This window comes from Paralichthys olivaceus, chromosome 15, assembly GCF_024713975.1.
Source record: "Paralichthys olivaceus isolate ysfri-2021 chromosome 15, ASM2471397v2, whole genome shotgun sequence".
Lineage (NCBI taxonomy): Eukaryota > Metazoa > Chordata > Actinopteri > Pleuronectiformes > Paralichthyidae > Paralichthys > Paralichthys olivaceus.
The window spans coordinates 1,204,505-1,229,537 of NC_091107.1; the positions used below are offsets into that span (position 1 = coordinate 1,204,505).

A 25,033-nucleotide genomic window follows, 5' to 3' on the forward strand; every position below is an offset into this window, starting at 1 on the left:
TTGGGTTGGGATTAGCAGGAGGCGAATGAGTTTCAATTTTACTGGATTACAGAACAAAGAGAGGGGGACAGGGACTGAGCGCAGTTAAAGGGGGAAAAGACACATAAACTGGGGGTGAAAACTCAGATTACACGTCCTCGGACTGTCCAGGTTCGAGTCCGCACGTGGAGGATTACCGTGTTTTGGCGGACACGCTGTGGGAATCGCGAGCGTTTGTGATGGATTAAAACGGGGGAATAAACCTATTCCGGGATTGGCGACAGCAACAAGGCTATTTAATCGCTAATTGAGGTGAGATTTCTTCTCGTGCCGGGACACCGGGGGACACTTGTGCGGCTCGGTTCGCCCCCCGGGTCGCCTCCGGGCTCGGCTCGGTCGCAAATTACAGATTATAACCTGGTTTCTGCGCCGGGGGAGGAGATGAAAGGGAAAAGTGCTAAAGCTAAAGCTAGCTCCCGCAGCGGAGCTAACGAGGCTAGTTAGCTAGCTTAATGTGACAGCTAATTAGCCAGCGTTTATTAGCTTAATTTAAATGTGGACAACACAGGGAGTGGGGGGGACGGTGACCGTGAGCTCGCGGTGCTGGTCCACCGGGACGGGCTCCGGGATGTAACCGTGAGAGAGCAGCGTTAGCCCGGTGTTTATTATCCGGACACAGCGTCCGTCTGCTGGCTAATCCACCCCCCCGTACATCGCTATGGGGTTAACAGCTAGGACAACAATAGCCAGCTAGCTTGTGTCAACGACAGGGAGAGGCTGCACGGTCCAACTCCGTGAAACAGCGAGGACACATCACGGCACCGCTGTCAGCATGGCGGAGCCGAGCCCGGCACCGACACACCGGAATAACGGGCTGTAAACAAACAGCTAGAGGACGAGGCTAATGCTAACGGTGCTATTAGAGTAAGGGCAGCGAAATGAAGACGAGATGGAGAGATAAAGTTGAAGAAGTGTGTGTGTGTGTGTGTGTGTGTGTGTGTGTGTGTGTGTGTGTGTGTGTGTGTGTGTGTGTGTGTGTGTGTGTGTGTGCTCTCTCAGCTGTCTGGGTTTGTACCGGAGAACCGGACGAGTTTTAAAAAAAACAGAAACCAGCTGACTGGAATCAAACTTTGAGCTGCGACCGTCTGAGCCGATTGAATTCACAAGACGAGAGAGAGACACAGAGACACATGTGAGGATGTCCTCTGGTCCTCTGCAGGGACTGATCTTCTGTCAGCTCGTCTCTACCTTTCAGAGGTGCAGCACACGGAGACACACGGAATCACGACAGAAGCAACAGTTAAAGAATCACAAGTGTTGTCACAACTTTATTTCACTCATGATAACTTGGAAAGTGCTCTGTGATAACTTTTTAAAAGTGCTTCGAGAGGTGCAGCACGGTAAAACAGAGACGGTCACAGAAGCAAAGCAGAAATCAAGGAAACAAAAATGTTTCAGTAACTTTGTTTTATTTATAGAAACTTTAAAGAATCTAAGTTACACTTCACCCAAATCATGCTGTCACACCTCATCAGTTATATATCAAACTAAAACACATGTCTCGTTGCTTGAACACATCGCAAACATCATTTAAGAGCATTGTCTAATTAATGACAGATTTATATCGTTAACAGAATCTCGTGTCGTTGACCTCGTCATGTCATTCCCGAAGGGGGAGCTTCTGATTGACACTTACCCCGCCTCTTTCTGTGACACCGCCCCCATGCTAACCATGCTAACCTGTGGTAAAAGTGCTGTTGGCGAGTTTTTGTGTGACTTTGTCATCGGAAAATGCTGTTTACATTGTCTTTGGGTTAATGTTGTAATATTGGTATCCGTGTAAACATCATCATTGGAAAATTCACGTTCACACAGCCGTTACTTATTCAGGCTATTGTCTTAATCTGGTTAATATCAGGATATGGCCTCAGGATGTACACAAGAAGATTATGATGTTTGCTGTAATGCTAAGGCACCGCACCTGACTGACTGTGAGTGGTTATAGGTGTGCTGCTTTAAAAACCACTGACACCACTCTCCTATATTTAGTTACTGAAACACCAGACTCATGCACGTTATAATTATTCTAAGAGGAAGAAAGCAACCAGGGTTTATTAAGAGTTTTGTCTCAGGGCTCTGTGTACTAACACAGGTCGGCTCCCTTATCTACCATAGTTAAACCTAATGGGCCTGTAGGAACAGCCCCTCGATTGACATCTCCCTGGTCCATCTATTAGATTTGTTGCTCTGGTCATGGCAGGACAAGCTGCACCTACATCATCAGAGCCCCATCGGCACAGTGCCCATTAAAGCCAGTTGTGTGGCACTTAGAAAAAGAACACAAGTACTAACAGCCTCATAAACAATACGGACATATAAACATGTTTCACGTGGCTTTTCTTGGCTGAATCCAAATGGAAAATTGTGGCACGCTGTCTCTGCCAACACGTAAAAGCAGTCAAAAAGACAGATGTGTGTCCTTCAGGCCCAACGAACTGCGTTCAATGTTTTAGCTTTCTTAAAAGTAGCAGTGACATTTCTTGGCGTGTTACGACTACCTGTAAACTAGTGTGGAAATCATTGACAGGAATGTGTATTGACCAACTCGGTCTGCATCCACAAAACATTCCTCTAAAGAAATTTAATGATAATAGAGATGTGCATTACGTGGTACAGTCAAACAGAGTATAGCCAATTACTTCACATGCTCAGGACCTCATCTGGGTTTAGTTCCACTCAGATTATCCAGAGAACAACCTGTGAAACCCAAATATCTGCAACCTTGTGCGTTCCCACATTATTACATCTCAAAACCTATTAACTCACGTGTGTATTCATTTCCACAAAAATAATAGGAGTTCACGTAAAGGTTCGTCAGATTTATTACAAGCGGGTGAGTGAGGCTTGTTTCAGCGTTAACACTTAACAGCACTGAGCTCAAGCCACTCACACAAAGTGCTTTTATGTGCACACCTGAGTGATGTAACCACGTTGCACCGTGACTGAAAACCCAGCTTTGACTATGGATAAGGACAAGTCAGAGATGTATGACTTATTTATAATCAAATTAATGTTTCAAGTTTAAATACTTCACTCAAAGACTGCTGGTGTAAAGAAACTTTAAAAAACCAATGAAAAGTCACTGACTGTTGGTTTGAGTCAACATTAAAACGTCTCTGGACACCTTGACTGACTCCTGTAGATATTGACCTCAGTCTGTGAACAGCTTAATGGCATTGCAGCCCCTTTTGGGTCTTCTTGAACAGTTTGCAGGTTCTGAGCAAAAGTAAATTCATTTTAAAGGTTAGCTTCAAACGACACTCGGCAGACTGCCCAGGATTTCAAAATGCAGAATGTTTGTGATTGTGTTCGCATTTCTTCTGGCAAGCTTTTTTTCTTTCCTGAAGCCAGAGTGAAAAGGACAAAGTCTGCGATGTTAAAGATGTCACGACACCTGATAACAAGGTTTGCGTCAGAACTCTGGAAACTGTCCCTGAGTTTGTCTTTCGCATGTGGAGAAGCAGCAGGAGCTTGTCCTGGTCAGACGTGTTCACAACAACAGGAACATGTGGGGGGACATTCAGACGAGGCGTGGTGTGAGGGCAAAATCATTCAGGAGGCAGGACGCGACGGAAGCTCAGTGTTTTCGGCCCTTATCGTTAAAACCCCTTGAATCTTGTCTTTCTACATGTACGGCTCCTCTTTTTCATCCTGAGATGATTTTCCAGTTTTGCATCCGTCGTTTGTTAGAAACTTCATGTCCTCTCGGTAACTGTACATTTTCCAGACATTGTCGTCCTGCAGGAAAAGTTCTAAAAAAAAATGTCCAGGGCAGCTGACTCGAACTTTTGTGTTTTCACGTTCAGCCCTTACGGGAAACTTTGGGACAATGTGCAGACTTCAGCGCAGGTCTGAAAGCAGCTTAAGTGATTTCTCTTGGACAGTTTGGTTGAAATCACGTTCACTGTCAACACAACAAATCTTTCCTTTTTTAAACAACCTTCATGAACAGACTCTTTTGTTTGGATTATTTATTAATCTTGTTCCACGGTGAACGGTTAAACATTCACCATGGCAGCGGCGTGACATTCTGCTGGAGCTTCCTCTTTCAAAGCAGTTGACATGGCATTATCCTGAGCCTGCGCTTATCCCAAACCTTTCTGCTCCTCGCTGCTTCCTTTTCCTCTTAAAATATGTGAGGGAAACAGGCCATCTATTTTGAGGCCGTAATAATTTAGAAGGGGTGGGGAGGGGGGCTGATGTTTGCTGTGGCCTCAGGGGAGGCAGATTTAGACGGCCAATAGACTTGGCACGTTCAGACTGGTGCAGCTGAACCCCACCACACCCACCCGCCCTCTCTCTTCTCCCTCTCTCTCTCTCCCTCTCTCTCTCTCTGTCTGTCTATCTCCGTCCTCTCTCTATTGAGTCAGTGGCCCGGGTTTGCCAGAGGCTAGTATAATGGTTCCCAGTGTCTGGAGAGATTAAAGGCCAGAGCTGCATTGTTCAAATGCCCCGAGATTAGTTTCCAAGGAGACGGGTTTCAGTTGCCATGAGAACATAGTGCCTGGCTTTAGCCGTGCAGTTTTTTTTTGTTTTTTTTCATTAGCAGTTCCTATCTGTTTGCGTCTTTGCTTTTATTTACATTCTCTAGCTTTTAATTTTGTAACGTCATAGCTCTGTACCTGCAGTGGTCGTGGAAAGTTAAGCACGTATCTCATGACCGTATCGGTTCTTCCGGCTGCTCCACGTGTCCTGAAGAGACTGAAGTATAAATGGGTTCATGTGATATCATGTGAGCCCCAGTTGACAACTTAAAGCAAACCATAAGTTACTGATTTCTGATAGATTCTGCTTTTAGTCATGCTGGTGGTGTGGCTAAAGGGATGACAATGTCTGGTTGTAGCCTGGTCCAACGCTGCTTTTACTGGATGGAAAGCTATGAAAATTTAGATAGATATTCACGGTCCCCAGAGGATGAATCATACCAATTTTGGTGATCTTATGACTTTTTTTCCCGTAGATTGTATAAAAGTAAATATATACCCTATGTATAAATCGTTTTGTCCAGACATTGATGGTTCTCAGTCCTTGTAACCCGCTGCTTTTTTTTCTTCCACTGCCACTTGAGGCTGACGTCTGGTTTTAAGAATTTCATGACATTTGCTTTTAAACATTCATGATCCCCCCTCACGATGAATTTCAATAACTTTTGATGATCCCTTATTTTCCTCCAGAGCCACCATCAGGTTCAACATCTTATTCCCCCAGTTTTTGGTTTATGACCAACAAACCTGCGAACTAATGATCCTCAGCTCTACTCTGTGTTTCAAGCTAATTGTTAAATGTTATATAAAGAACATGGTAACCAGACCTGGTAAAATCAGCATGTTGGCATTAGAAATAATTGAAGACATTGCTGTAGTCCATGAAATAAGCATTCAAGGTGAGGGACTCTAGTATCAGATGGATGCTCAGAATACATGTTTGCATTTGCGTAGAGTTAAAACAAATGAAGGTCCTGCTTTGAATGTGCGTGTGTACATTAATGCACGAATAACCACACGCAGGCTTTTGTCGACACTGCACTGTGGTCATCTGCCCTAACTGTGTTCATCTGTTCCCTGCAGAGGCATGGCTCAGATGAGGAAGCTGGCATGCGACAGCAACAGGGCGAACGCCCGGGGCGAGCCACTGGTGTCGGCCAGACAGGAGATCCTCACCAGCCTGGTGTCTGCCCTGGACTCAGTGGTACGTCCCGAAGCAGCCTCACACATTGTCCCTTCACTCTGCATCTCTTAATCTGTGGCGTCAAGTTGATTAAGTGCCCTCAGCAAATGAGTGAAAATCAAACCATGAAACATGAGAATAATCAGCTGCTTCTCAGAAACTGAATATTTCTTGTTTATGTCACTACAGCACCAGAAATTGACGATATGTATAACTGTGATCATAGCTGAGAGCAGAATTAAGCATCTTTTCCGAGAGACTCAGAAATCAGATCTTCTAGTAATCAATTAACTTAATGAACTCTTCAGTCGCACTCGTCTTCCTCAAGAGTTTTTTCGTAATAATTCCGGAGTAAATTGAGCCTGCGTCCTTGTTTTCCAGTGCATGGCGATGTCTAAGCTTAACGCTGAGGTGGCGTGTGTCACCGTACACGAGGACAGCGTGATTGCCGTGGGCACAGAAAAGGGCAGAGTGTTCCTCAACTCCAGGAGGGAAATCCAAACAGACTTCTACAAGTTCTGCCGTAAGTTCCTCTCAGAGTGGTGATTTCCACTATTCATTCTTGACAGAGCATTGATCTGTCTCATTACAGCGACAGATGCCAGACACTTACATAAAATGCACTCGTGTCAGACGTGTCCCGGCAGGATTTTGCAGTCAGTGATCACAGAAATGCACATTCAACCAAAAGGCTTCAATAACAGCAGCCTGCTCGCAGTTTTGCTTGAAATCAGATTATGTCAAGATAAAGTGATTGAATCCAAAAAGCCGTCGCAGTTTCACACATTCTGCTCCTTATCAGACAAAACAATATATCAACAAATTGTCCTGTCACATCTTTTGAGGCTATTTTATGTGTTCATCAATTCTTAAGACCCAGGGTAGTTTTTTAAACAGCCTGCCAGAGAGAGAGTTTAAATTATAATGTGGCAGGTTCTACTTTTTAGGTTTAACAGTCAGCCAGTTCTTACGTGGGTTATTTTACTTACTCTGATGCTCTTTCTTTTAAATGCTTCATATCTCTGAATTCAACCTCGGTTAAAAGGTAATGTAAGTCAATAAACCGTAATAAATGATAAAAAACACTGAAACTGTGTTATAAATTAAGTAAATACAAAACTCGGACATGATTGTTCATCAGATTTCTGAATATAGAAACATACACAAACATTTCCTCACACTCCATTAGTGATTTGAACCATGGGGCGTTTTTTAGTTTTTGAGATATGGACATTGTTCTCTGCTCCCCTCGCAACACGATGAGGTAGAAAACAGAGGCCTTCGCTTTCTGTGGCAAAATTAAAACATGTTCTAACTATCATGGTTTTTTATTTTAGATCGATTTGAACAGGATCATGCAAACAACAATCTCCCGCGGGCAGGTGAGGGAAATCCCCATGGCGCCACCACCCATCGTTGCCACATTTCGCACTGCATGTGAAGGTCATCCATAAATAGAAGTACCAAACTTAAGGAGCACACCCTGTCATAACAATAAAGGGCCCAGTTCTCAATTCTTACACGTTCAAACTATAGTGATGCACATTTTTTAGGAATTGTCTCACATGTTGACCTTGAGCTTTTGGGTAAAACAGCAAATAACATCCCCTGACTCCGCGTTCTCTCCCTGCAGCCACCACCAGTTTAACAGGCTGTGACCTCCCATTACACAGTTTAATGTTATCGTCCTGCGAATGAAAGGAGAAATTAGTTCACTGGGAACAGTGACTCCACTTTGCTTTTTGTTTTGTGAAGAATAGAAACAAACCTTTTGTTTTTCTGGTTTCAGTTATGCGGCCTTCAAGCGTAACAAATGAGGAAGATTTGAACTAAGTGGCTCTATGTCTCCTACTTAATCACCAATTGTTGGAGATGCTCCCACATTTATCCAGACACCTTCCAAACAAGTCATTAATTTTATTAAAGATAAATTAAAGACAAACAAGTCATTAATTTTATATGGTGCTATTTTTCAAAAGCTGACATATTCATTACTTTAAAGAATAAGTCACTCAATCATCTCGTTTCTGTGGAACCTTCAAAGTAAAGGCACCGACTGCTCCTGTGCCTCTTTTTTGTGTGTGTTTTTTTTCAGAATGCAAAAATCCCAGTCATGTTTTCTGGAACTTTTATAGAATATATATAGTTTCTGGAAAATGTACAGCGAGATGATGTTTCTAACTTCTGTGACCGACATTAAACTGGAAGAATTCAAATGCACCAGGATGAAGCAGATGGGCCACACATGTAAAAGGGGCAGACGAAGATGTCAACTTGGAAAGACAACGAGATTTGACAGTTTTTGAGCCAACACTGAAATTCTCAAACAAGTTGCAGGGACTGCGATTTCCACAGCGGAATTTAAATGTCATGTCCTGCCTCCTGCTGCTCCACCCGTCGTCTGAACGTTTGGTGTAAACGTGTCAGACCGGAACAACCTCCTGCTGCGTCCTTCATGTGTGAAAGATGCATTTTCCATGTCTGAAAACTTAAACCTGACTTTTGTCATTTGTCTTCAGGGGCGCCATGTCTGCCAAGTTTGACCACATCGAATGCCCATACCAAAGACCAGGACGGCGATCTCAGCAAATTGAGTAAAGACGGTGAACACGGGAAACCAAGAGCTCCGTCAGACGCTCAGTCCAACATCTTTGTTCTGAGGAAGATGGTGGAGGAAGTCTTCACTGTACTTTACAGTAAGGAGGAAGCAAATACAATATGATTTCTTGTACAGTTTATTTTTTCAAAAGGAAAACGTGCAGGGAGTAATTCTGCCTCGTGCAATGTGCAGGTGAAGCCGTGGGAAAGAGCAGCCTGGTCCCTGTGCCTTATGAGTGGATCCAGAAGGACCCCGGCTGTGTGGTGGCCCATGGTTTGCCTGAAGGAGTCACCCTGAAGAAGCCGTCTGAGTATGACATCAAGACACTGATGAAGATTCTGGAGCAGAGCCACCGGATCCAGTTCACGGTAAAACGGTGAGTCTGCTGTCTGTTCTTGTGTTCTGAACAATATACTGCCGTCTGTGGATAACAGGCTTCTGTCTGAACACTTGTATCAGATTATGAAAGCAGATGTTTCACATCTGTCCGCTCCACAAGAACGAATAAAAAAAAGATGTTTGGCATTTTGGGTTTAGCCTCTAATGTTTTCCAGAGAAACATACTTGTGTTTGGCTGGAAGCTCGTTGCTGCCTCGTCAGCCTCTGTAGTTTAATGGAAGAGGACAGACTGATGTGTTTTAGATAAACAGGGTTTTTATTTCAGCTGTTACAAACACTTCCTCGTGTTACATGTCAGAACATTTTATAACAACAGAGACAATGTACTTTGAGTCTGACAGGGACCGAGGTCAAAGTAACGCTGTCTCTGGTCTTCATGGTGATTTCAAACATGTCTCAGCTGCAGGAAAAATACACCAACTCATCAACTGGCAGTGGGAAAGGAGTCAATAACTTTTTTTTACCCAGGTTAAAAAGAAGTGGAGACATGTTGTCCATCTTAATTTACAATCTTAAGAGTTTCTTTTGCTGCAGCAGATGCAGCGTAAGCCAGGAGACGCTTGGCAGGTGATTACGGTTGGCAAACAGAAAGCTTGATGTCAAGCTGTGATGTTTGTAACCTTTCAAACACATCAAACATTCAGATTAAGATCGAGTGGAACCTCGAGGCAGTATTTATTTTTGTCTTGATCTTGATTTCTTCTTCTCGTGCTCAGGCCAGCAGAAGATTTGTCCCGAGAAGCCAAGTCCAGCACCGATGTCAATCACAACACTTCCACTGCCGCCATCATGACGCCAAGCAGCCACGGCGCAGGGAAGACCACCCCCCAGGTAGCCCCGTCATCAAGTCCCGCCACTTCCAGCAACTCTGTCCTGTCAGACTTCCTGTACGGCATGCCCATGTCCTCCAAACCTCACCCAGACAGCAAGCTGGACTTCAAACCCTTGTCCCTCCTCAACCTGGGCAAGGACAGACTGGCCAACTGGACAGCGGGGTCGGACAAGAACGTGTCTGGCAAGGACGGCGCTAACAATGGTAATGTGGAATGGAACATGGTCATGAGGCTCCCTGGGTATTTTCCATGTATATCAGTGATGTTGCCAGTGAATACTTGGAACAGTTTGAAACGGACCGATCTTGACTTTTAGCTTTTCCTCTGATAAAAAGATTCTCTCTGCGAATGTGAGCAAAACTCCTGTCAACAGTAAAGACGTTAACAATAAGAAGAACGGCCCGGGTTTAAAAAGTCTCATCTGTGTGGAGTCACATTATTAAAGTACACATTCTTTCATTCAGAGCAGCTCTTCTGTTGCACGTTTCCTTCTCTTCAACCCGTCTCTGAAGGAATCATCAGTCCGGTGTGTTCACTTACCCGCGATTGAAATTCTAGAGAAGAAGTCTGAACCTCTAAAATGTAGATAAACAGACCCAGTTCTATATTGTGGTAATTTTCCATCTTCTACAGTTAATTAGCAACGTTAGTCAAGTAATTCTGAAAGCTGGAGAAACAATTTACTGAATGAGCAGATGCCAAGTGAAGATTTCTTTGTGAAATTAAATTGAACTGAATATATGAATAACTATACAAACGTTTGTTTTGAATTTTCAGATGAGACAACAAGACTACCTGGTGAACAAGGCCAGAGTCCTCCTGGAGTCCACATCTCCAAGAGGCTGCTCTTCTCTATTGTGCATGAAAAATCAGGTACGTTTGAACTTATGACCAGAGAGAAATCACTGTTGGTTTTATTTTAAAAACACAGGTACTTCTTGTGTCTGTCATTTCTAATTAAAAGCACTTCAACAGTTTAAATCCACTTATAAAGGAATATGAGGGTTTTGTGTGTTTCTCCTTGTTCTGCTTGGATTTGTAGACTCGTACAAGTAGTCGAGCGTTGTTTACTGAACCGGGGCTGAACGTTACTAACCCTTCACCATTAACGGCTAAGCTACTAAGATGTCAACAGTAATCCTTTAAGAAGATTGCACTCACTCCCGAGTTGACATTGAGAAGATGGAGACGATTAATTTCAGATCTTTAGCACCACTCTGAAGTAAAGCTCATTTGAATGTTAATGCTCTGCTAAACTTTCATTTTACATAAAAGATGTTTTGTCTCACTTCTCTGTCTTGCAGAAAAATGGGACTCGTTCATTCGGGAAACCGAAGACATCAACACGCTGCGGGAATGCGTTCAGATTCTGTTCAACAGTCGATACGGTGAGAAAACATCTCTGTGTGTCACAACTTTAAATACAGTGAAATGTTGAGGAAGAAGAAAAAGAGTTAAAGGAGACATATTCTGCTCTTATTTAGGTTGATGATTTTAATTGAATTACATGCGCTAAAGTTCAGAAGACACATCACTTTCCTCATTGGTGGGCGTGCAGTATCCTGGAGCTAACGACACTCTACCAATAGCATCACACTGTGTGTCTGTTTACTTCCTGTTTTCCACCTGCAGCTGAGGCCCTGGGTCTAGATCACATGGTGCCTGTCCCCTACCGCAAAATAGCCTGCGACCCAGGTGCCGTGGAAATCATAGGCATCCCCGACCAGATCCCCTTTAAGAGACCCTGCACCTACGGAGTCCCCAAGCTCAAACGCATCCTGGACGAGCGCCACGGAATCCGCTTCATAGTCAAACGGTGAGGAGTGATTTAAGAGCGCAATTACAAAGACAGAAATAGAATTTTTCAAACGTTGTTGGAGCATGATATCCGCTTCCAGGCAGATGTAAATCTCTGGGATATATTCATGCATTAGACATTTGTAATTTATATTTCAAGCAAACACATCGATGCACACTTTCCTGAAAGTCTAATCAAGTTTAATTTAGTCCCTGAGTGCAGGTCATGATCCAGCGCCGCTCCACCAATCTACAGCGCCGGCGCCGCTTCCGAAACTTTTATTTGCAGAGGATTTTAATAAGAAGCGGAGGGGGCCTATTCCATCTGTCTCTTAAACGTCTGCTTCCTTCTGCACGCTGACATCCCACCGACTGCTAAACCATTTCCATTCAGGTCCCAAATGACTCCCCTGCCAGCGTGGCACACTAACGGCTGCTCTCCCCTCCATTTGTTTAAGCTAATATAAACGAGCCACCATGCCTTGTTTGAGATAACACATCTTTTAACGAATCCTGCAGGCGGCTCGTTAGTGTTAATACAATTAGGAAAGATTGAAAATGTGATTAATTCAGAATTACATCACATTCCCATTGTCATTGAGGTATGTTCCAGATGCAGGCCCTGATGTTCTCTTTTTGGCAGGTCATCATCTTTTTTTTTTAAACGCACTGATCGTTCGTTCTAATGGTCTGCTGCTTTGTTTTAAGCTGTAAATGCTCTTATATAAGCTCTGCATTCATACAGCGCATTTCTGTTGCTTTACATGTCTCCACTTCCCCCCCGCCATCCAAAGTACGCCTGATATAAAAGCTGCCATCTTGCACATTTGGAGCCGGAGTCTGTGCAGTAGCAATCAGGGACCGAGCCGCAGTAGCAAGATCCCGCCGATACACAGCCTCAACCAATCACGAGTCAGTTCCAGCTGTCAGACATAAACACTCGGACATACATCAGTGTGATAAGAACTAAAGTGACACTCCACTCTCCGGCTCTAAATGATGGCCGAACCCGCATCGGGGACATTTTGGCCTCATTTTAAACGGGCTGAAGTAGCGATGTGTCTTCGATCTTTATTTACAGTTTTATGCTTCTGCCTCATATAAAAACAATAAAAGCAGCTGTTGTTTGTGGTGTATTTGGAATTTTAGAGCCTGAAATCAAAAATTAGTTCATCTTGCTCTGTTAAGAAAAGAATCGTTGCAGCTGGAAGATTCAGAAGTTAAGCAGTCATAAAAAAAATGTTTTACAAACAGACATAAAGTAGAAGTTAAGTAAATACTTTAGTGAGGATAAGTTACGATAACAGCAGGACAAGAGTGCAGCACGTACCAGGAGTCTGCTGAAGCAGTCCAGGAGCGTATCTCAGTTATTTTTAGTCAGAGGGATTCACTGATAACGAGACTCAATTAGCTGATTGTTTAAAGAGCACGTAATGTGTGTAACGAGCTGGTTTGCATCATGGGTTGTTTGTTTTTTTTGCCCTAGAGCTTTTTGAACTTGGTGACTAATGACCTATTTTTCTTTATATTGCAGAATGTTTGATGAAAGGATTTTCACTGGTAAGAGTCTGATTCATTTACGTTTTGTTTAAATGCCATTTTCTCCTCACGCCTCTGAGCCATGAGTTAGCATCGGATACAAACACGAGAAGATGAACATGAATTTATGAATTTCAAATAAGGGCCTGAAGTAATTCTGTGACTCCAATATTCATTCATATCTGTTGTTCTTGTCACAGGTCTTAAGTTTCATTTGTTATGGTCTTAAAAACTCTTAACTTGTTGAAACCTGCAGAAACCCTGTATATACAAATTATTTTAAACCATCAAAGATCATTAGCAACCTCCGTAATCCTTTATTTAAACTCCACCGATGTTTCTAATCTAACGTGATGCAGCATTTGCTCATCTCCTCCTGCCTTGTTTTTTCAAGCTGCTGGCAAGATCGCGAGGGAGGAGGGAAAGCACGACCTGGGCGCCGCACATGAAGACGGCTTCGCTGACAATCTGAGCATCCCGCCCGCCACCGCAGAGCTGGTCAGCAACCCGCTCAGCAGCAGGTCAGACGGAGCACGCAGAAATCCACACGACTGTTTATGAAATTGAAAATATGAGACGGTGGCATGCAGCCAAATTATATTGTATTTATAACCCACATTACTTTTAGTGTTGGACGAGTTAAACAGTTTAAATATGCTGCTCTTCATAATTTATCGTTTACATTGCTACTGTGACACAGGCTGTGTTAAGACTCAATTTAGCCCTGAATTCTCTTCTTTATATCCATATGTAACACGCATCGAAAGTAAATCCACTGAAATGGATTTATCGGAGAAAAATATGTTGAATTTGAGAATAACATAAAACATGTTTCTGAAGCATAATAATTCATTCTGCATTAATATTCCAAACCCATCTCTTTAAATGTCTAAATAAAGTGAGTTACCAGTTACCAGCCTGTGGTAAATGAACTATAATTATATAATGCTTTTCTGGTCTTAATGTCCACTCACAGCACTTTGTATTACAGCTGACATTCATCTATTCATACGCATCTTCACACTGAGCGTCGATATTAAGCACTTTGGCTGATTTATTACGGCTTTCAGACCCAAAATTGGGTCTGGACATTTTTGCTGCCTTTCACATATAAAGAATGCACCAGGAGGTAATTTCAGTCAGACCCATTCTTTCTGAGAGGAAAATGTCCAGAACATTCAGGGGAGGGGGGGGGGGGGGGGGGGGGGGGGGGGTGACGTCTTGGTGGAGCAGCAGGAGCACGAGATATCTGTATTCTCCAGGTTTGAATCCCTCACATGTTAGAAACGCTATCAACACGCTCGCCGGACATTTTCCTGCCGTATTTTTTTCACTCAGACATTTTTACAAGTGAGCTGCAGGAGAAGTTCTGGAAAACGTCCAGAGCTACATCTGCGTCTCACGTGCAGCCCCTCGGGAAAAGGTCCGGACCCGCGAGCATATCTTAAAGCAGCTTATCACTCATGCATCTCATTCACACGCTGGCCTCACGGACGTCAATGGGCAATTTGCGTCGGCATGCGGACTTGAGGAGCCAGAAATAAAACCAGCAGCCCTCTAGTTAGTGGACGACCTGCTCTACCTCCAGAGCAGCCATAATCAGTTTCATGTCTCTGAGCTGACCAGAGAAAAATATTTCTTCAATGAATCAGTTTTGTGTTTTGGGACTCACCAACATGTGTTTTATTTGTCTTCGCAGGTCGACAAGTGCGTGTGTGAGTCCCCTGGCTGACTGTGAAGCAGGTATGTGCTTCACGCAAACTCTTCTCGTTGCTCTGCCTGAAGTTACAAAATATTTAAGCCCCCCGAGGAACAAATGAAAGTTTTTATGCCGTGTTAACACTCTTTGGAAATCTTTTTAAAACTGTGTCTCGCAGTCCATTCAGTTCAAACACGGGTCTGTCGCCGACTTAAATCTGTTTAACGCAGCCATAAAACACAGAGCCGCAGACTGATGGGAGCTCAGGCAGAATGAACTGTTGTCTCTCCGCAGGCCCTTCAGGAGATTGCATTCCTCTGAAAAGGATTAAAACGGAGCCTCCAGATGGGGAAATAATTCAAGTTACAGTGCCAGGTAAGTCAGCACACACTCAGCAAGCCCTTCATACTTCACTTCTTCAAACCAAACAGATGTTTTTTAGAGATTATCACTGATGTATCCCATGTTTGTGATGAAGAGTCAAAATATAAAACTACTGTCTGTCTTCAGATGTCAACAGCAGCTTTATGATGTGGTTTTACTTTTCTTCCGTCTGCTGCTGCCTCTTCTCCAGCTTCACTATCAGCTCTGTAATATCTGCTCTGCAACACTGAGAGGACAGTTTGCTCTTTGTTGTCAAATGCGTCGTCTCGTGTGCTTGAACATCCTCTGACAGCGACAACGCCTGATGCACAGATTGTATTTATTGGGAAGCAAGCACACGGAAGAAGCTGCAGTTAGTCAGCATGAGTCTTTAACTCAGCGAGAGTGAACTGTGTTGTTTCGATGTGGCTGAAACAAACAGTGTTTAGGAAGGTGGACGAGAACTTGTTTTTACTGAGGTCAGGAAAAGAAGTTAGTCGTCCTCAACCTCTTTAAGGTTTCCTACCTGTGGAGCCCAGAATCAGAAGTTTTCAAGTCTCAATAGTTCTTAAATTATCACGGTTCTGTATGAGATTTACACTCAATTTGTTCTTCTGTGTTTTAAACTCTTACAAGAAGATAAATAATAAATAAATCCTCATTTTTCTACCTCAGATAAAAAGCAGCTTTAAACTGTGTGAGTTTCACATGTTGACATTTTCTCCTTCTTTCTCTGTTGATTTGTTTTTTGTGTCAAACTGAGTAAAAAACAAGTTGAAGAGTAAAAACTGACCAAACTAACACCGAGGAACCAAAACAGGAAAGATCAGCAACCTGGCATTTCCTGTTGATGTAGATAAAGATGGACGACATGACAGGTCCCGAAAGAGAAGCAGAGACATCTTCGCCGCCCCCTGGGGGCTGGCTGCAGTGTAGGGTTATGAACCCCGCCTCCTCCACGTTAGCGGATGGGACATGGACCAAATTCCACAAACTGTATCTAGGATATCTTGTCTTTATTTTTGTGCCGTGGTAGGAAGTGGGGACGCGTCGTCCATCTTTATTTACAGTCGTGTAAAAACAGCAAAACTTAAAAGAAGCTTTTTTTTCTCCAGATGCTGGTACGAGTGGGGAGGAGCCCAGCGAGCCTGTGGCCGAGCCTGTCGCAGCAGCAGCAGCAGCAGCAGCAGCAGCAGCGTGTCCAGCCACAGCCTCGCCCTCCGCTCACCCGCCCCCCCCTGCTCCCGCGGCTCCCCATCACCCGCTGGAAAATAACACAGGTAACTTCGGCCACGTCGGCCCCCAACTCCATTTCATCCACATCCTTCTCACCCGCAGCCCCTGGAATGCCAGCTCACTGTGCCGCCCAGCGTCCACCACTGACACCTCACCACACTCTGGCCCCCTGTAGGCCGCTAAATAAGCTGCAGCACGTATGAAACCACTTTTCTCAGATTCTTTATCATCCACAGTCCCACTCCCCCCCCCCCCCCCAGCCCCTAATAGACCCAGCCCTAAAATAAATCCCACTTACCCAGTTCTGACCCACTGTAGCTTTTCCTCCTCCCCGAGTCTGATAAACTCTCTCATCTGTGAAGGGCACCGTGCATCAGCTGTCGATATTCAATTCTCTTCATCATCGTTAACTGAATTTCTCTGCAGCTTTCTTATCAGAGAGATTTATCCAAACTGATGCACTGTGCTCATTTCCAGATTTGGAGTGATATTATCCTCTAGTTCTTGCCCTGAAGATTTAGTGTGTTAGTAAAAACAACCAACCTGACTCCTGCCTTCATCTAACACTGACCTGCCTGTAGACTGAAACACCTCTCACCTTTAGACTCAGGTCACCAAGAACCTTTGAGTAGACGTCACTCTCCTCCAACGTCTCACCTGGCTTCTTTAAATTTGATCGCTTATCAGTGTTTAAAGACTAAAAGCTTAATGCACTGACACTGAATATGTTTATTTGCCAAATTGTAATTAAAGGAAACTTCTCGTACCGAGCTCATTAACCGAGAGCCCGAGCGATTCATCAATAGCCCTTTGTCACAAATATCGGTATCTGCTTTATTTCATGGAATAAACAACGCAGAAAACATCTGCATTCATTTTTACATTTGATGACGGTGTCGCACCGAAGCTGCAGAGGGTGAAGCGTCTACTCAGTGTGATCTTGGCTGTAGCGTTCAGTTCGTTTAAGAGGCGTTTTGTTTTATTTTATTTATTTGATTGTTCCTTGTTTTAAGTTTTCTTTTCTTTCACAAATGACTCCTAAAGGAAAGATATTTAAGGTAAGTGCAGCAAATGTCTCATTGCTGTTTTATTTGCTGTTGCAGGTTCTCGCACACTTTTTAAATAAATAAATAAAGTATATAGTAAAGTATATAACAGCTGATCTGCAGGCTGAAATAAATCAAAGCAGTTAAAGCCCGACATCACTTATGACATTTCTTAATTGAATTTAGAGCAATTAACCATATTATACTTTCATGTATTACATTAAAAATAAACTGTTTTAAAACTTTGAAATCTCATTTAGTTCATTTTAAATTTTGAATGATGACGGACGAGAGTTCAGACTGCAGCTGTTTCCTGTAGTTAACTTATAAATGTTGCTTGTTAATTTGTTCTTCTCCTGTTTGAACAACTGGACAAATTGTATGAATGAATAAATGTTGTCGTTGCTGCTGTTTTAATCAACGTGGAACCAAACCTCACTGTCCACACACTTAACTCACAATGACGGATATTTAAACACAAGTCTTTCTTCAGCTCAGTTAATGTTAAACCATCGAGTCATCAACGACACCGTTCAATTCTCTGTCGTAGAAAAGTTTTAAAAGCAGCTGCTCATGTTTTTCTTGCATCTTGCAGCTGAAGCTCTTTCCCCCGGCTCGGCCTCCCAGAGCATCAGAAGATCCTCCGAAGGTAAAGTGGAAAAACTATATATTTCATTCAACCACTGATTCATTATTTGTAATTAGATCTTTTGATAGATTTAGTGTTTTTTATTAGTGTAGAACATTAGCTGCTTTCAGACATGCAGTAAATCACTTTGGACTTTTTCTGGAACTTGTCTGTTTGAGAATCCTGCAGGAAAATGTCCGGAAAATTCACAGTGAACGAGCGGACATGTTGATGAACATGTTGATGGACATGATGGACATGTTGATGAACATGTTGGTGGACATGATGGACATGTTGATGGACATGTTGATAGACATGTTGGTGGACATGTTGGTGGACATGTTGGTGGACATGTTGGTGGACATGTTGATGAACATTTTGATGGACATGTTGGTGGACATGTTGATGAACATGTTGATGAACATGTTGATGGAAATGATGGACATGTTGATGGACATGTTGATGGACATGTTGATGGACATGTTGATAGACATGTTGATGGACATGTTGATGAACATTTTGATGGACATGTTGGTGGACATGTTGATGAACATGTTGATGAACATGTTGATGGACATGATGGACATGTTGATGGACATGTTGATAGACATGTTGGTGGACATGTTGATGGACATGTTGATGGACATGTTGATGGACATGTTGATGAACATGTTGGTGGACATGATGGACATGTTGATGGACATGTTGATGAACATGTTGATGGACATGATGGACATGTTGGTGGACATGTTGGTGGACATGTTGGTGGACATGTTGATGGACATGTTGATGGACATGTTGATGAACATGTTGATGGACATGATGGACATGTTGATGGACATGTTGATAGACATGTTGGTGGACATGTTGATGGACATGTTGATGGACATGTTGATGGACATGTTGATGAACATGTTGATGGACATGATGGACATGTTGATGGACATGATGGACATGTTGATGGACATGTTGATAGACATGTTGGTGGACATGTTGATGGACATGTTGATGGACATGTTGATGAACATGTTGGTGGACATGATGGACATGTTGATGGACATGTTTATGAACATGTTGGTGGACATGTTGATGGACATGTTGGTGGACATGTTGATGGACATGTTTATGAACATGTTGGTGACGCAAAACCGGAAGAATACAAATATCTCAGGATTGAAAAAGAGGAGCCGTGCACGTAGAGGCTGCCGACAAAGACGAGTCATTTCCACGTCATGTCCTGCCTCTTGCTCGCTCCGACCTTCGCCTGAATGTTCCAGACATTTTCCTGTGGTCGAGTCTGATCGGCAGAAAAAAAAAATCTCCTGCCGCATTCTTCATGTGTGAACCACAAACTTAGGAAAGTTCCAGAGTCCATGTCTGAAAACCGCGTTGGTTACAGACTGGAATAAAACACAACAGCTGCACGACACACTCACAGATCCTCCAGCTGTGGCTCCGGCTCCGTGCACGCAGCCCTTATATGTCCAAACTGCACACGTGCCTGTGAAGTGATGGAGTACATGAAGTTCCCATATTTAGCCACAGAGACTTGAGAAAGTTCAGTGTGAGATCAGCACGTAGTCACGATCACTCTCAGTTTTATGCTCGGATTGTTTTCCTTAACTTCAGGTGCAGTAAAGTCGACTCGGGGCTTTTAATCACGTCCACCTCAATAATCACTTCCAACTGTTTTTCAGCCTCGTTTTTTGAACTCGCACCGTTCCCTCCTTCAAGCCTCCATTTGTTACGGTCCCCGGTGATAAATACACAGCGCGGCCGGTTTGTCTTTACCAGGTCAGCGTAGGACAGGGAGCATTTATCAAAATAAAACTGGCGAAGGGAACAGTAGTAATGTTCACACAGGTGAGGAGACACCCGCTAACTGAGCCGCCCTCGTGTGATGATTCTCCTTTGACGTTCACGGTGTAAATGTTTTTGGCCGTTTCCCCTCTGACACACTCAGCTGGGAGTCTGGTGGAGGACATCGGTGAAATGATTCTTCAGCTCCGGAGACAAGTGGAGAGCCTCTTCGGCATGAAGTACGGTAAGCGACCCGTGGTGGTGGAGCTCTGCCGTCATTCACAGGAGGGTGGGAGGTTCTGTCAGGCCCAGTTTGATCTCCGCATGTTCACACACGTTCCCGACGTACAGAGATTAAAAAAGGTTGAGCTTTTAAAGCCCGTTTGAATATTAATGTCGTAACATTTAGGCTTTTTAAATTATTTAACATGTTGGAATTGGTCTGTCAAGTGAGGAGCGAGTCGGAGGGGTTTGAACAACGAGGTGCAAAGCATCAGAGGGTTTTTAGCCTCAGTGTGAAAGAAGCAGATCGTCGACAGTGAACATTGATGTGAAATAACATTAGGTAACAGACGATTAGTGTTTCTATGGCTCCGTGCCGACTGGAGGAATTTATGTTTTCAGGTTTCAGTCCAATTCTTGTAAACACGATAATCTCAGGACCTTGGACTCGAATTCTTGGATTCAAATATGAACTGATTCGATTTTTGTCTCTTAAACTCTTTGTCTCACGTGCGTTTCTTGAATTTCTTTAGATTTTGATCCGTTGTCACTCGGACCCGTCCTGTTGCGACGCCCCTGCTCCTTTACTTAAATATCTTCTTGCTTCTCTCCTCTCTCTCTCAGCTGAAGCTCTGGGGCTTCCCGAACCGTCCAAGGTTCCTTACTCCAGGTTCCAGATGTATCCGGACGATCTGTACGTCACCGGGCTGCCGGACGGAATCTCCCTCCGGAGACCGAACTGCTTCGGAGCGGCCAAACTGCGCAAGATCCTGTCTGCGAGCAGCCAGATCCAGTTTGTTATCAAGAGGTGAGAGTCAGAGTATGTTTATTATTTCATGTGGGTTTTTTACTTCTCAATGTTTAATAATGTTTGTTTGTCTTCAGGCCTGAGCTGTTAACTGAGCAAGTAAAACAAGAAATGCCTTCAATCCCCGTGTGTGATTCAGGTGGGTCCACGTCCGTGATTTATTTTACTGTGTACTTTCTTTTTATGTGAATATTGGAAACCTGTGTAAAACTGCAGTAATTTCACTGCGATGGTCAAAGTTCTGAGGATAGTAGAAGTAGTATTGTAGTAAAGCTGTGTGCAGAAACTTTCTAGAGGATCGTAGTATAAATTGGATTTGTGATATCAGGTCGTATAAATATATATAAAATATAACTTGACTGTTTGCACTTTACTCTCTGCTCAAAACTCCGAGGTCGAATCCAGTTCATCGCTTTGTTTTTGTTGGAGGATCAACACAAAGTGCTTGCAGGGATTTCCTGATTTCCACAAAGCTCAGTTGCTGGAACGAGCAGCTCTCAGCGTTGGTTTTGTTCTGTTAATCTTAAAGAGGCGATTAAAAAACGAAACTTTTAACCTTTAAATGTTTTTGTTTTTCAAAGATCTGGACAACAAGGACGCAGCATCGGTGACGGACGAAGCTGCAGCTGTATCCAAGAGACCCGGCTTCTCAGGTACGTTCATCAAAACAAAGTTATGTTTCAAACTTTAATGAGCTGAGTGAGACGCCATTTATCACTTTGCGAACTTAAGAGCTCAGTCACTGCAGCAGATTCTAAGACGTGCACTTTGGGAGTGGACTTTTAGAAAGGCGTCCTCTGTCCTCTGTCTCCAGAGTGTCTGGAGTCCAAGCTCTCCAGGATCGACCTGGCCAACACGCTGCGAGAGCAGGTCCAGGATCTGTTCAACAGGAAGTACGGGGAGGCGTTGGGCATCAAGTACCCGGTGCAAGTGCCTTACAAGAGGATCAAGAACAACCCAGACTCGGTCATCATCGAGGGCCTCCCCCCCGGCATCCCCTTCAGGAAGCCCTGCACCTTCGGCTCGCAGAACCTGGAGAGGATCCTGGCGGTCGCTGACAAGATCAGCTTCACCATCACCAGGTGGGAACCACAACACACGACACGGGATCATGCAGCGAGTGCTGTTATGAATAAATGCAGGTTCTTTACTGTGACACATTCATAAAGATCCATCGGTCGAGATAAGTTCTGTGAAGGTCGACAGAAATGATGAGAGCCTGGATCACAGCTCGCTCCCTTCAGTTTATAAGAACAAGTGTCTGCAGCTGAATGAACAACACCGAGTCAATATTCACAGTTTTAGGTCTTTTAGCATCTGATCAACATCAAAATACAGAAAATCTTGAAATATTTTTGTTGAGAAATCCCTGGATCTTCTCATTTAAATCATTTATTTGATTTCCTTGCCAACAAAATTTAATTCAGTAGCATCCGGTAGAAAAAGAACCCTCATCTTAAAAACTACAAATATTCCTCATAATAACAAACAGACTTTAATATTTGTCAGTGAAGTAATTCTAGTTTTAGAAAACCTCGAGATTCATTTTCTCTTTTTAACTTTTACTCATTTTCTCCTTTTCAGACCTTTTCAAGGACTCATTCCAAAACCAGGTACTGGAACATGGATTTCTTAGAACTCTGATTATGAATTAACCACGATCTCAGAGAACTCACGTTAATGTCATGTAATAATTTCTCAGCGCCTCGACGGGTCACTTTGCTGAAGAAGGCCTACGCCTCGATCAGTGGTGAGTACATGAATGTTTCACAGCCCTGTGTCGTTATTCTTCTTCCTAACGACGACTCTTCACCTCGCAGATGACGATGACGTCAACCGCATGGGAGAGAAAGTCGTCCTCCGAGAGCAAGTCAAGGAGCTGTTCAACAAGAAATACGGTGAGTCGACGCATTTCACGATGTTTGTCTTCTCGCTCCGACCGTCGTCCTGATCTAAAGGCTCGGTCTCCTCCACGCCGTGTGCTCAGGTGACGCTCTGGGCCTCGACCGCTCCGTCGTGGTCCCGTACAAGCTCATCCGCGGGAGTCCGGAGTCCGTGGAGGTTAGCGGCCTTCCAGACGACATCCCCTTCCGAAACCCGAACACCTACGACATCGTGTGTTTGGAGAAAATCCTCCAAGCTGCAGAGACAATAACGTTCACCATCAAGAGCCAGCTACAGTGAGTGTGTGTGTGTGTGTGTGAATATTCAGCGCTGCACGGCTCACTGGGAATTTAGGGTTTTGTCTCTCGGTGGTTAAGCTCATTAGGTTTTTATTTATGCTTCAGATTTATATGCAGCCGAAGAATAAATCGTCCTCAGCGGCAAATGTAAATGTTTTGTTACGGAGAGCAGTCGTTTGACTCGATGACAGAGTGAATCTCAGATCGTGGAACGTTTCTCAGTCTCTGGTTTAATGCAGATCACTGTGCTGATCTGTAAATATCCAGAAAGGGAATGTTTTTATGTCTGAAGTTGCTTTGTCACCTGAAATGACTCAGCTTTTTCCTCTCTCTCTCTCTCACCCTCTCTCTCTCTCTCTCTCTCTCTCTCTCTCTCAGGCCCTTTGCAGAGATCTGTAGCCAGGCGTTTAACACAGGTGAGTTCTGGGTAATTTCCCTCCACACTGTAAAATCCTTTTGGCTGAAAATGAACCCGTTTCCTTTGTGTGCTCAGTCGGAACGGACGCTTCCACCAATCGACGGAAGCGCAAGAGAGTTCAGGAGAGTAATCGAGTTCCTGCCTCCTCCGACCTGGGGATATCGACCAATCAGATTCCAGTGATGGTACGTTTGAAAAGAAAAAAAGGGGGGGGGGGGGGGCAGAGGACATTTTATAAAAGAAGTGACGGGTTTCTGTGTCGATGCAGTTTAACTTTAGAGAAAAGTCTTTTTTAACGTAAACTCTAAAAACCTCTTTTACATTTTGTGTGTCTCTCTGTGTGTGTCTGTGTGTGTCTCTCTGTGTGTGTCTGTGTGTGTGTCTCTCTGTGTGTGTCTCTGTGTGTGTGTGCGTCTGCAGCAGTGGCCCATGTACATGGTGGACTACAGCGGCGTGAATGTGCAGGTCCCCGGAAAAGTGAATTACTGAAGGACGAGGCTCGACAAGCAGCAAAGGGACTGAAACAAAAACCCGACTCTCGACTCTCGTGACTCTTCCACATGCGAACACTAACACTTTGTCCGAGCGTGACGGCTGAACGATCTGCACGCTGAAGTTCTGAGGAATGTACTCGGATCTCAACGACGCAGCGAGAGCTTGGCTCGCTCTGCGTCCTGCCTTCACCTCAGTTTCTCCTCTGAAGCCGATCTCGACCGGTCACGTTGGGGGGGTTTTTTTTGTACATGTTACTTGCCCTTGCGTTTATGAAGTGTCCATCCACTGAGTCATGTTTCCGGATCCAGCATTTGGTTGCAACATATTACTGACAACAAAAAAAAAGAAATGTCTAATATCGATCTGGTTCCATAATATTCAGATATTTGTACTTTTTATTTATTGTATTTATTGAAATATAACATTATGTGCAGGGATGTAAAATACATGATTCTGTTGAGGAACTATCACAACACTAACGCAGACGCTACTCACCACTCCGTCACTACAGGTAACCACTGAAGTCAATTAAACAGCAGCAATCAAGTGTCTTAATGAGGTGTCGGGGGGGGGAGGGGCGGCGACTGTAAGCCATCAGAAATGAAAGGAGACAAAATGGACTCTGGTTTCCCCCCCGACAGGTTGAACCTGCAGTAAAAACAAGACCTTTACGTAAACACGCTTTTTTATGTTAGCGCATTAACAACGTGTAAAATATGTGATTTGAAATCAGCCTGAATGTATCATGTAGAGGAAAGAACGGTATGTTACTCCGATGACTGTCTCTGGACTAACCATATTTAATATGCTGTACCTTAACGCCAATTAGGCCTTTGAAATAAAATGTGTTGCCTTGCACTTTCATCTAGTGGAGCTCGGTTTCTTCGCGTCGCGAACGAGAATCCACCGGAGTCGAGTTTGTTGGGGAGAAAAAGAACGACGCAGCTTCGTGACCAGCTCGTCTCAGATCAGAAGACGAGAGTTCACAGGTTTTTAGTTTTTCAGCTTAGCGATGAAAGGTTTTTGTGCGTTTTGACTTTTTGTAAATTAATCTCGTGGCGACTGCGGAAAAACGAGCCGACGTCAGGAGACGAGAGAAATGATGAAGTCGACGTTTTCTTTCTGATCTTTTTGCAGAAACAGTGACGCAAAGTTTTCGTAACGTCGAAAGATGTTGAATCACAAACCGATGTGGTGAAATGAAAACTTCCCCTGAGTGAGTTCGAGGGAAGAGGATGTGACCGGAGGTGATCTGAGCGAAA

General features: G+C 43.8%; 1 protein-coding gene across 6 annotated transcripts; it reads left to right on the forward strand.

The window, feature by feature from the left end:
* The first annotated feature begins 2 nt into the window (after nt 1–2).
* Nucleotides 3–24,629, forward strand: gtf2ird1 (GTF2I repeat domain containing 1). Of its 6 annotated transcripts, none has more exons than XM_069539653.1 (28): nt 3–291; nt 5,607–5,727; nt 6,088–6,229; nt 7,044–7,088; nt 8,226–8,402; nt 8,498–8,681; nt 9,421–9,740; nt 10,315–10,410; nt 10,842–10,925; nt 11,170–11,353; nt 12,869–12,894; nt 13,268–13,394; nt 14,573–14,616; nt 14,867–14,947; nt 16,051–16,215; nt 17,813–17,866; nt 19,809–19,889; nt 20,492–20,675; nt 20,753–20,814; nt 21,257–21,328; nt 21,490–21,757; nt 22,260–22,288; nt 22,378–22,425; nt 22,496–22,573; nt 22,663–22,855; nt 23,237–23,274; nt 23,352–23,461; nt 23,697–24,629. In XM_069539653.1, the coding sequence occupies exons 2-28, from the start codon at nt 5,611–5,613 to the stop codon at nt 23,763–23,765; spliced, it is 3,078 nt and encodes a 1,025-aa protein (XP_069395754.1). In that variant the 5' UTR covers nt 3–291; nt 5,607–5,610; the 3' UTR covers nt 23,766–24,629. The 6 variants fall into 6 exon arrangements, with proteins under 6 accessions (XP_069395754.1, XP_069395756.1, XP_069395752.1 ...); XM_069539651.1 differs by lacking the exon at nt 3–291 and adding an exon at nt 750–903; XM_069539650.1 differs by lacking the exon at nt 3–291 and adding an exon at nt 1,086–1,236.
* The last annotated feature ends 404 nt before the right edge of the window (nt 24,630–25,033 follow it).